The 13,593-nt window shown below is 42.3% G+C and overlaps 1 protein-coding gene across 1 annotated transcript in view; it reads left to right on the top strand.

Annotated features, from left to right (window-relative positions):
* Positions 1–13,593, top strand: part of LOC120018938 (cell adhesion molecule 2-like) — a 149,138-nt gene that overhangs the window by 130,069 nt on the left and 5,476 nt on the right. Inside the window, exon 9 of the mRNA XM_038962150.1 lies at positions 1,901–1,927. Within this exon, the coding sequence (XP_038818078.1) occupies positions 1,901–1,927 (27 nt within the window). The remainder of the gene's footprint in view (positions 1–1,900; positions 1,928–13,593) is intronic.

Below are 13,593 nucleotides of genomic sequence, written 5' to 3'. Positions count from 1 at the left end.
TCCTCTTCACTTAAGTTTGCTTCTCAAGTCATGTAACTTGGTTGGAGAGTGAGTGCTCCTTCACCCTGTCCATTTAACATCAAAAGTGTAGAGGGAAATAGAGAGTGATCAGGTCTAATGTACCCATTTAGCTGATATCAAGACAGTTGATACCCAGACAGTTGATACCCAGACAGTTGATACCCAGACAGTTAATACCCAGACAGTTGATACCCAGACAGTTGATACCCAGACAGTTCATACCCAGACAGTTGATACCCAGACAGTTGATACCCAGACAGTTGATACCCAGACAGTTGATACCCAGACAGTTAATACCCAGACAGTTGATACCCATTTAGCTGATACCAAGACAGTTGATACCAAGACAGTTGATACCCAGACAGTTGATACCCAGACAGTTGATACCCAGACAGCTGATATCAAGACAGTTGATACCCAGACAGTTGATACCCAGACAGTTGATACCCAGACAGTTGATACCCAGACAGTTGATACCCTGACAGTTGATACCCAGACAGTTGATACCCAGACAGTTGATACCCAGACAGCTGATACCCAGACAGTTGATACCCAGACAGTTGATACCCATTTAGCTGATATCAAGACAGTTGATACCCAGACAGCTGATATCAAGACAGTTGATACCCAGACAGCTGATATCAAGACAGTTGATACCCAGACAGTTGATACCCAGACAGTTGATACCCAGACAATTGATACCCATTTAGCTGATATCAAGACAGTTGATACCCAGACAGTTGATACCCAGAGAGTTGATACCCAGCCAGTTGATACCCAGACAGCTGATACCCAGACAGTTGATACCCAGACAGTTGATACCCATTTAGCTGATATCAAGACAGTTGATACCCAGACAGTTGATACCCAGAGAGTTAAAACCAGACAGCAGATACCCAGACAGTTGATACCCAGACATTTGATACCCAGATAGTTGATTTATTACACAGTTGATACCCAGACAGCTGATACTCAGACAGTTGATACCCAGACAGTTGATACCCAGATAGTTAGTTTAATATACCGTTGATACCCAGACAGTTGATACCCAGACAGCTGATACCCAGACAGTTAGTTTAATATACTGTTGATACCCAGACAGTTGATACCCAGACAGCTGATACCCAGACAGCTGGTTTAATAGACAGTGACATTTCCAACACAGCTATACACTCTTAGAAAAAAGTGTTACAAAATGGTTCTGGGTGTACCTTTAGGAGAACTATTTTTGGTTCCAGGTAGAACTATTTTTGGTTCCATGTAGAACCCTTTGTGGAACGGGTTCTACATGGAACTAAGAAGGGTTTTTACCTGGAAACCAAAAGGGTTCTACCTGGAACCAGACGGGTTCTGCCAGGAACCAAAAAAGGTTCCTCAAATGGTTCTCCTATGTGGACAGCCGAAGAACCCTTTTAGGTTCTAGATACCACCTTTTGTTTTCTAAGAGTCTACAATCTCTACTACTATTTTAAGAGCTGCCTGCCATAGACTTTAACTCCATAACAGTGAGTAGACTTTGAATACCTTGTGGTTGATTGTCATCCTGACTGTCTGTGTGTGTCACTGGGCCCTGTGCTGCTGTCACTGCGATGTCTCCAAAGAACCCCCGACGTTCAGCGGGCTTCTTCTGGTTCTGTCAGTCGTCAGTCAGTTGAGCTTGAAGTGAGCTTCGCTTTGGGCCACTGTGTTACCCCGCTTTGTCTGTCTGTCTGTCCGTCCGTCTGTCTGTCTGTGTCGACACTCTAAGAGCATGGTAACCCCAGACCCCCCATGCCTCATTCTATGATTTCATCTTTATGTGGTCTGATATTATGTTGTTCTCCCCTCGTCTTCCCTTCCTTCCCTTCCTCTGCGTCTCTGTCTGCAACCATGGCAACAGCCAAAGACTTACCAGAGCCCACCAAAGGTAAATATCCCGCTGCTACCCGGCTGTCAGGTCATAATTGCAATCAGGATGTGAGGTCATATATGTGAGGTCATACATGTGAGTTGGTACAAGTACAGCACTTTGTGACATTGGCTGATGTAAAAAAAAAAAAAAAAGGGCTTTATGAATACATTTGATTGATTGATTGATTGATGTGAGGTCATACATGTGAGGTCATACATGTGAGGTTGTTCTGTAGAGCCCGACAACGACCACGCCACAGCCAGCGTCCCAAATGGCACCCATTTCCCTACACAATATAGGGCTCGACTTGTGTCCAGAGCCCTATAAGGTTGCCATTTCAGATTTGCCCAAAGCCTTCCTATCACACAGCATGAGTCTACCCACCACCTTGCATGGAGTTGAGTCAGTCTGCTCCACATGAGTCTAACCATCACCTTGCATGGAGTTGAGTCAGTCTGCTCCACATGAGTCTAACCATCACCTTGCATGGAGTTGAGTCAGTCTGCTCCACATGAGTCTAACCATCACCTTGCATGGAGTTGAGTCAGTCTGCTCCACATGAGTCTAACCATCACCTTGCATGGAGTTGAGTCAGTCTGCTCCACATGAGTCTAACCATCACCTTGCATGGAGTTGAGTCAGTCTGCTCCACATGAGTCTAACCATCACCTTGCATGGAGTTGAGTCAGTCTGCTCCACATGAGTCTAACCACCTTGCATGGAGTTGAGTCAGTCTGCTCCACATGAGTCTAACCACCTTGCATGGAGTTGAGTCAGTCTGCTCCACATGAGTCTAACCACCTTGCATGGAGTTGAGTCAGTCTGCTCCACATGAGTCTAACCACCACCTTGCATGGAGTTGAGTCAGTCTGCTCCACATGAGTCTAACCACCTTGCATGGAGTTGAGTCAGTCTGCTCCACATGAGTCTAACCACCACCTTGCATGGAGCTGAGTCAGTCTGCTCCACATGAGTCTAACCACCTTGCATGGAGTTGAGTCAGTCTGCTCCACATGAGTCTAACCACCACCTTGCATGGAGTTGAGTCAGTCTGCTCCACATGAGTCTAACCACCTTGCATGGAGTTGAGTCAGTCTGCTCCACATGAGTCTAACCACCACCTTGCATGGAGTTGAGTCAGTCTGCTCCACATGACTCTAACCATCACCTTGCATGGAGTTGAGTCAGTCTGCTCCACATGACTCTAACCACCACCTTGCATGGAGTTGAGTCAGTCTGCTCCACAAGCGATGCCTAGCTAGGCTATCAGCCACTGTATTATTCAGTCTAACACGACAGGCACAATGAACATTGGCCCCCGGCCCACACTCTATTACGAAACCTGAGAACATCTTCTTTGTATCTTCCACAGACACATGCATATATTTTTTCCCATCTTTTAGCCGGCATCATCTTGAAATTGCATGATGGTCTATCTTGTGTGCTTTCCGCCTGTATACGAATCCTTCAGAATCCTTACCTTCACTGGCTCCTTTTCATGGTCCTTCCAGACAATTCTGATCCGTGAGAAAAGGGTTGTTGGAGTTTTATACAACACTGATCCATCTGTAGATTAATCTTAAAGAAATGCATGGGGAAAAAACGGCATCTTGCAATGCCACTGCAATTTGTGGTCAATGATCATAGACCCGAGACCGACAATCACATCTTAGAAATCTTTCACAATACGATAATGATTTGGAGCTCCATAGCTCCTTCTCAATTTGTATCCTATTACCTATATAGTACACTACTTTTAGTGGCGCCTGGTTAAAACTAGTGCACTAAATAGTAAATGGGGGTGCCTATTGGGTACTAAACCATGATACTGCATGTTGGAATAGTGAACATGTATTTTTTTTAGCTTTAGCTACGAATGGAGAATGTTGGATGAATGTTATGAATGTAGACATCAATGTCTAACATGAGTTCCGGCTGAGGTCAGGGCCGGTCCTTGCTGTTCTGCTGTACTAGGCAAGACCAAAAAAATGCAGCATAATGATGTATTTTCCAGAAGTGGAAGTTAGGATCAATTTAGGTTCTGAATGAAAGGTGAAAATATGTATTTTCCGTATGTTTAAAATACATATTGTCCAGGATGTTGAAAAATAAGTAATTTCCAAACGTTGAAATCAGGCAAATTTTGGGTTCTGAATGAAAAGATATAATTTATAGACGTCTATGTTTGTGCCAAATCAGGACTGGTCCAGACCGGACAAAATCTGAGCCCTACATAGATGTCTATGACCCTACATAGACGTTCAGATTTGGTCCCTACCGGACCAAAAACCAATGTCCGTGGACGTGAATATCAAAGACTGCACCAAAAAAAGGCGTCGGCGCCGGCCCATGATTACTGATGCAGTAAAAAATGAATAATGAAGTTAGCTTTATGTGACATCTTTTTGAGTACGAACCTAATACACCTCTTTGGAGCCCACAGTGTTGCCTGAAATTGAATTGTATCAATGACCATCTATCTATGTGTTAAGCCAAACCGTTTGTAAAATACCCCCAAAAAAGACGTACAAAGGACGTCGGTTCGTGCTTACTGGGGTGTAGTCTACCATGTCAGCCCGCAATGGAGTTTTATGAATACCCATCTATGTGGTAGGCCCATCATTTGTAAAACAGGCCGTTGCGTTGGCTTTATTAGTCTTGATTCTAATCATTTAAGCTCTGAATAGAAACTACCTGACTTTATCAGGAGTTATCGTGAGCCTATTTTGCAATGTGTTTACAGAGCGGGAAATGCAGAAGTATTTTAATTTTCGCTATGATTAGCTTGTCAGAAATGTACGCCAACGAACGTGAAACCACTGATTATGACAATAGGGGGGGGGACTCTTGGACAACAGTTGTTTTTGTCCATTCCATATTGTCCATTTCACTTTGACCTGTCCTGTTTTTTAGAATATGTTGTTTGTTAAACATGAACAGCGCATTTTTATAATTTGATTGGGCGTCATTTAGGTTTGGCTATTTGATCGGAGAAACCTGTAAAAAAAAGTGTCCTTCTCATTACATTGTCATCCATTTTATCTCCAGCCTGTAGACTACAGAAAAAATCCAAATCAAATTGATTTATAAAGCCCTTCTTACATCAGTTGATATCTCAAAGTGCTGTACAGAAAACCCAGCCTAAAACCCCCAAACAGCAAGCAATGCAGGTGTAGAAGCAGAAAAAAAAAGCTACATACTCTCTATACCCTATGCTATATATGCTTCATGATTTATGTTAGATCATTTTTTGGGGGGACGTAGCGACGCATTTCTCCAACAAGCACTCTGGAGAGGCATAATGGGAATGGACAACCAAATAATTGCTTTGCGCACCAAAGTGGGCACTGCTTATCACACGGTGGCATCAATGCTCACCTAAAAAGCCCTTAGACCCACTGGTTGAGAGAAATTGTCATTGTTTTCGGGGTAGAACTATGTGAGGTGTTATGTGTTGTTGGAGGTGCGTCTTGGTCAGTTTAGCTCAGAAAATTCTAATGCTGCCCAATGGGCGGGGCCCGGCCGGCCGTGGCGGGTGTCTTAATCGTTTAATGGAGCACCTAATTGGCTGCTTAGTGGGAGAGTTCAGTCATTGATTGGTTTCTACCCCAGCGAGTCTCTGTGTTTGCATTCCAAATGGCACTCTATTCCCCATATAGTGCACTACATTATACTACAGCCCTATTCCCTATATAGTGCACTACATTATACTACAGCCCTATTCCCTATATAGTGCACTACATTTCAGCAGAGCCCTATTGGGGAACAGGGTGCCATTTGGGAAGGGCGTGTAGCTACAGGGCCTTCGGGAAAGTATTCAGACCCCTTGACTTTTTCCACATTTTGTTACGTTAAAGCCTTATTCTGAAAATAGATTAAATAAACATTTTTCCTCAGCAATAATAATAATAACGACAAATCGAAAACAGGTTTTTAGAATTGTTTGCAAAGTTCCCCAAAAAATATGATTTATCTTATTTACATAAGTACTCAGATCCTTTGCTATGAGACTCAGGTGTATCCTGTTTCCATTGATCATCCTTTGAGATGTTTCTACAACTTGATTGGAGTCCACCTGTGGTAAATTCAATTGATTGGACATGATTTGGAAAGGCACACACCTGTCTATATAAGGTCCCACAGTTGACAGTGTACGTCAGAGCAGAAACCAAGCCATGAGGTCGAAGGAATTGTCCGTAGAGCTCCGAGACAGGATTGTGTCGAGGCACAGATCTGGGGAGATACCAAAATATTTCTGCAGCATTGAAGGTCCCCAAGAACACAGTGGCCTCCATCATTCTTAAATGGAAGAAGTTTGGAACCACCAAGACTCTTCCTAGAGCTGGCCGTCCGGCCAAACTGAGCAATCGGGGGAGAAGGGCCTTGGTCAGGAAGGTGACCAAGAATCCGATGGTCACTATGACAGAGCTCTAGAATTCCTCTGTGGTCATGGGAGAACCTTCCAGAAGAAATGAAAAATTAAAGGAGAGCCGCAAACACTAGGAACTCAGATGCAATAATTGAATAAGTTAATGTACAACGTTTCGACAGACAAGCTGTCTTCATCAGGGTATAATGACAAACACTACAAAAAACATACATGGATATCATACGATCATAGATACAGTTTGGCTACATAGGCCTACAAACATTTACAATAGCAAAATCACAAGAATGGCTTCAGATCAAAGGGAGCAAGGGTTTTTAAACTAAAGATCCAGGCAGACTCTCGTTTTAACAATAAATTGTCGAGGTCACCCCCTCTCCTAGAACCTTCCAGAAGCACATCCATCTCAACAGTACTCCACCAATCAGGCCTTTATGGTAGAGTGGCCAGATGGAAGCCACTCCTCAGTAAAAGGCACATGATAGCCTGCTTGGAGTTTTCCTAATGGCACCTAAAGACTCTCAGACCATGAGAAACAAGATTCTCTGGTCGGATGAAACTAAGATTGAACTCTTTGGCCTGAATGCCAAGCATCATATCTGGAGGAAACCTGGCACAATCCCCGCAGCATCATGCTGTGGGGATATTTTTCAGCTGCAGGGACTGGGAGAATAGTCAGGATCGGGGCAAAGATGAACGGAGCGAAGTACAGAGAGATCTTTAATGAAAACCTGCTCCAGAGCGCTCAGGACCTCAGACTGAGGCGAAGGTTCACCTTCCAACATGACAACGACCCAAAGCACACAGCCAAGACAGTGTAGGAGTGGCTTCGGGACAAGTCTATGAATGTCCTTGAGTGGCCCAGCCAGAGCCCGGACTTGAACCCGATCGAACATCTCTGGAGAGACCTGAAAATAGCTGTGCAGCAACGCTCCCCATCCAACCTGACAGAGCTTGAGAGGATCTACAGAGAAGAATGGGAGAAACTCCCCAAATACAGGTGTGCCAAGCTTGTAGCGTCAAACCCAAGAAGACTTGAGGCTGTAATCGCTGCCAAAGGTGCTTCAACAAAGTACTGAGTAAAGGGTCTGAATACTTATGTAAATGTGTTATTTAAGTTTTTTATTTTCAATACATTTGCAAAAATTTCTAAAAACCTGTTTTTGCTTTGTCATTATATGGGGTATTGCGTTTAGATTGATTATGAAATAAAACAATTTAATCCATTTTACAGTAAAGGCTGTAACGTAACAAAATGTAGAAAAAGTCAAGGGGTCTGAATAGTTTTACGAAGACTCTGTGCGTTGCCTTTCTCTACCACGTCCGGTCTATGGTCTAGCAAGTAAGTGAAACTTGTTTTAGCCAGAACGACCTATAGGGGAGGAGCTTACCTTCTTTTTGTGTGGTTTAAGTACACCAACGTTGTGATGTCATTCTCGAACATGTCCCCTGGTACCTCTTGGCATCAGTAATCATGGCCATTGTCAGACAGGCGGACTGGATGTTGAAGAGGGATATAGTGATGTCATAAGAGGACACTAGCTAGGCTACCTCCTCACTTCAACACATTCCACTGCGTTCCAAATGGTACCCTGTTTCCTTTAAAGTGCACACATTTTCCACCAGGGCCTATAGGGAATAGGGTCCCATTTGGGACTCAGACATGATATTTTAATGAACTCAGACACCTCTCTCTCTCAATTTATGGCTGTGCTCCTGTAATGTGTGGAAATTTCTGTTTAAATATTTATATTGTCACCCTAACCTTGGCGCTCTTCATAGAGAAGGAAGAGAATCAACGTTGTGCAGCAATCTGATGTCACGTTAGCCTGCCTCCCAAATGGAGCCCTATTCACTATATAGTGCACTACTTTTGACCAGGGCCCTGTGGACCCTGGTCAAAAGTAGTGCACTACGTAGGGAACACAATCTCATTTGAGATTCAGCCGTAGTTTTTTATTGTTGTCCTTTGTTGTGCCTTTGGCAGTGACGCACATGCATTAAACAACAGATAGCTGAAGCTTTTATCTAGATGACAACAATAAACACACTTCCTGTTCCTGACAGAGAGACAGACAGGTTTAATACACTAGACTGCATCCCTGGGGTTTGTCCCAAATGGCACCCTATAGACACTGACTGTACAAAACATGAGAAACTCTTTCCAGGACATAGACTGACCAGGTGAAAGCTATGATCCCTTATTGATGTCACTTGTTAAATCCACTTCAATCAGTGTAGATGAAGGGGAGGAGACGGGGTTAAAGAAGGATGTTTAAACCTTGAGACAATTGAGACATGGATTGTGTGTGTGTGTAATGGTTTTCTTCCAGGGGTGAAGGAGAGGACCAAAGTGCAGCGCGGCTAGTGTTAAACATGTTTAATACCAGAACAAGTGAAACACTACAAACAACATACAAAATAACAAATGTGTAAAACCGATACAGCCCTATCTGGTGCAGAACACAAACACAGAGACAGGTAACAAACACCCACCAAATCCCAACACAAAACAAGCCTCCTATATATGAGTCTCAATCAGAGACAACGACTACCATCTGTCTCTGATTGAGAACCCACACCAGGCTGACATAGAAACAGACAAACTAGACACACAACATAGAATTCCCACCCAGCTCACGTCCTGACCAACTAAACACATACAAAACAACAGAAAACAGGTCAGGAACGTGACAGTGTGTGTCATTCAGAGGGTGTAAGTGCCTTTGAACAGGGTAGTAGGTGCCACCGGTTTGTGTTTTGTTTGTTTTGTTCCCCGACTAATTGAGGCTATTCTGGGGCAAAAACTCAATATTAAATAGGTGTTCCTAATGTTTTGTACACTCAGTGTAATTCATAAAGAAAATAGGGGACTAGGATAATAGGGGACTAGGGGAATAGGGGAATAGGGGACTAGGATACTAGGGGAATAGGAGAATAGGAGAATATGGGATCAGGGGGATAGGAGAATAGGGGAATATGGGATTTGGGGAATAGGGGAATAGGGGGGTAGAAGAATAGGGGAATAGGAGAATAGGGTATTATGGGAATAGAAGAATATGGGATTAGGGGAATAGGAGATTATGGGAATAGGAGAATAGGGGAATAGGAGAATAGGGTATTATGGGAATAGGAGAATAGGGGAATAGGAGAATAGGGGAATGGGATAATAGGGGAATAAGATAATAGGGGAATAGGAGAATAGGGGAATAGGAGAATAGGGGAATGGGATAATAGGGGAATATGAGAATAGGGGAATAAGATAATAGGGGAATAGGAGAATAGGGGAATAGGATAATAGGGGAATAAGATAATAGGGGAATAGGAGAATAGGGGAATATGAGAATAGGGGAATAAGATAATAGGGGAATAGGAGAATAGGGGAATATGATAATAGGGGAATAGGAGAATAGGGGAATAGGAGAATATGAGAATAGGGGGAAAGGGAATAGGGGCATAAGGGAATAGGACAATAGGGGAATTGGTTATTAGGAGAATAGGGGAATAGGATAATAGGGCAATAGGAGAATAGATGAATAGGGGAAAATGGGAGTAGATGAATAGGGGAATATTGGATTTGGATAATAGGGGAATAGATTAATAGGGGAACATGATAATAGGGGAATAGAATAATAGGGGAATAGATTAATAGGGGAATATGATAATAGGGGAGTAGATTAATAGGGGAATATGATAATAGGGGAATATGATAATAGGGGAATAGGGGAATATGATAATAGGAGAATAGGGGAATAGGATAATAGGGCAATAGGAGAATAGATGAATAGGGGAAAATGGGAGTAGATGAATAGGGGAATATTGGATTTGGATAATAGGGGAATAGATTAATAGGGGAACATGATAATAGGGGAATAGAATAATAGGGGAATAGATTAATAGGGGAATATGATAATAGGGGAGTAGATTAATAGGGGAATATGATAATAGGGGAATATGATAATAGGGGAATAGGGGAATATGATAATAGGAGAATAGGGGAATATGATAATAGGGGAATAGATTAATAGGGGAATATGATCATAGGGGAATAGATTAATAGGGGAATAGATTAATAGGGGAATATGATAATAGGGGAATAGATTAATAGGGGAATAGATTAATATCGGAATAGATTAATAGGGGAATATGATAATAGGGGAATAGATTAATAGGGGAATATGATAATAGGGCAATATGATAATAGGGGAATAGATTAATAGGGGAATATGATAATAGGGGAATATATTAATAGGGGAATATGATAATAGGGGAATAGATTAATAGGGGAATAGATTAATAGGGGAATATGATAATAGGGGAATAGATTAATAGGGGAATATGATAATAGGGGAATAGATTAATAGGGGAATAGATTAATAGGGGAATATGATAATAGGGGAATATGATAATAGGGGAATAGATTAATAGGGGAATATGATAATAGGGGAATAGATTAATAGGGGAATATGATAATAGGGGTATAGGATACCACTTGGGAGGCAGTCAATTAGTTTCTGGTAGTTCCATCATGGTGGCCCCATTCTGTGTGAATCCAGTTCAAGATGATGAATTATACAGTACGTCTTGCATAGAATTACATCCATATGGAGATTGTGTGGTTTTCCATATAAAACTTGGCGGGTAAAAACACAAGTTACATTTCTAGGTGTTAATAATGAGGAATGTACTAGGTGGAACAGAAATAGGAATACCCCACAGCCCTACCTCTCCCCCTCCCCCTTTCTCTATCTCCCCCTCTCTCTCTATCTACCTCTCCCCCTTTCTCTATCTCCCCCTCTCTCGATCTCCCTCTCCCCCTCTCTCTATCTCTCCCTCTATCTATCTATCTCCCCCTCTCTATCTATCTCCCCCTCTCTCTCTATCTATCTCCCCCTCTCTCTACCTCTCCCCCTCTCTATCTCCCCCTCTCTCTATCTCTCCCCCTCTCTATCTCTCCCCCTCTCTATTCAATTCAATTCAATTCAAGGGGCTTTATTGGCATGGGAAACATGTGTTAACATTGCCAAAGCAAGTGAGGTAGATATTATACAAAAGTGAAATAAACAATACAAATTAACAGTAAACATTACACATACAGAAGTTTCAAAACAATAAAGACATTACAAATGTTATATTATATATATACAGTGTTGTAACAATGTACAAATGGTTAAAGCACACAAGTTAAAATAAATAAGCATAAATATGGGTTGTATTTACAATGGTGTTTGTTCTTCACTGGTTGCCCTTTTCTTGTGGCAACAGGTCACAAATCTTGCTGCTGTGATGGCACACTGTGGAATTTCTCCCAGTAGATATGGGAGTTTATCAAAATTGGATTTGTTTTCAAATTCTTTGTGGATCTGTGTAATCTGAGGGAAATATGTCTCTCTAATATGGTCATACATTGGGCAGGAGGTTAGGAAGTGCAGCTCAGTTTCCACCTCATTTTGTGGGCAGTGTGCACATAGCCTGTCTTCTCTTGAGAGCCATGTCTGCCTACGGCGGCCTTTCTCAATAGCAAGGCTATGCTCACTGAGTCTGTACATAGTCAAAGCTTTCCTTAAGTTTGGGTCAGTCACAGTGGTCAGGTATTCTGCCAATGTGTACTCTCTGTTTAGGGCCAAATAGCATTCTAGTTTGCTCTGTTTTTTTGTTAATTCTTTCCAATGTGTCAAGTAATTATCTTTTTGTTTTCTCATGATTTGGTTGGGTCTAATTGTGCTGTTGTCCTGGGGCTCTGTGGGGTGTGTTTGTGTTTGTGAACAGAGCCCTAGGACCAGCTTGCTTAGGGGACTCTTCTCCAGGTTCATCTCTCTGTAGGTGATGGCTTTGTTATGGAAGGTTTGGGAATCGCTTCCTTTTAGGTGGTTGTAGAATTTAACGGCTCTTTTCTGGATTTTGATAATTAGTGGGTATCGGCCTAATTCTGCTCTGCATGCATTATTTGGTGTTCTACGTTGTACACGGAGGATATTTTTGCAGAATTCTGCATGCAGAGTCTCAATTTGGTGTTTGTCCCATTTTGTGAAATCTTGGTTGGTGAGCGGACCCCAGACCTCACAACCATAAAGGGCAATGGGCTCTATGACTGATTCAAGTATTTTTAGCCAGATCCTAATTGGTATGTTGAAATTTATGTTCCTTTTGATGGCATAGAAGGCCCTTCTTGCCTTGTCTCTCAGATCGTTCACAGCTTTGTGGAAGTTACCTGTGGTGCTGATGTTTAGGCCGAGGTATGTATAGTTTTTTGTGTGCTCTAGGGCAACGGTGTCTAGATGGAATTTGTGGTCCTGGTGACTGGACCTTTTTTGGAACACCATTATTTTGGTCTTACTGAGATTTACTGTCAGGGCCCAGGTCTGACAGAATCTGTGCAGAAGATCTAGGTGCTGCTGTAGGCCCTCCTTGGTTGGTGACAGAAGCACCAGATCATCAGCAAACAGTAGACATTTGACTTCGGATTCTAGTAGGGTGAGACCGGGTGCTGCAGACTGTTCTAGTGCCCGCGCCAATTCGTTGATATATATGTTGAAGAGGGTGGGGCTTAAGCTGCATCCCTGTCTCACCCCACGACCCTGTGTGAAGAAATGTGTGTGTTTTTTGCCAATTTTAACCGCACACTTGTTGTTTGTGTACATGGATTTTATAATGTCGTATGTTTTACCCCCAACACCACTTTCCATCAATTTGTATAGCAGACCCTCATGCCAAATTGAGTCGAAGGCTTTTTTGAAATCAACAAAGCATGAGAAGACTTTGCCTTTGTTTTGGTTTGTTTGGTTGTCAATTAGGGTGTGTAGGGTGAATACATGGTCTGTTGTACGGTAATTTGGTAAAAAGCCAATTTGACATTTGCTCAGTACATTGTTTTCATTGAGGAAATGTACGAGTCTGCTGTTAATGATAATGCAGAGGATTTTCCCAAGGTTACTGTTGACGCATATTCCACGGTAGTTATTGGGGTCAAATTTGTCTCCACTTTTGTGGATTGGGGTGATCAGTCCTTGGTTCCAAATATTGGGGAAGATGCCAGAGCTAAGGACGATGTTAAAGAGTTTTAGTATAGCCAATTGGAATTTGTTGTCTGTATATTTGATCATTTCATTAAGGATACCATCAACACCACAGGCCTTTTTGGGTTGGAGGGTTTTTATTTTGTCCTGTAACTCATTCAAGGTAATTGGAGAATCCAGTGGGTTCTGGTAGTCTTTAATAGTTGATTCTAGGATTTGTATTTGATCATGTATATGTTTTTGCTCTTTATTCTTTGTTATAGAGCCAAAAAGATTGG

The sequence above is a fragment of the Salvelinus namaycush genome, chromosome 23 (assembly GCF_016432855.1).
Source record: "Salvelinus namaycush isolate Seneca chromosome 23, SaNama_1.0, whole genome shotgun sequence".
In the NCBI taxonomy this organism is placed as follows: Eukaryota; Metazoa; Chordata; class Actinopteri; order Salmoniformes; family Salmonidae; genus Salvelinus; species Salvelinus namaycush.
Note: the sequence above shows the minus strand (reverse complement) of the source record. Positions and strands in the feature narration are given on the sequence as shown.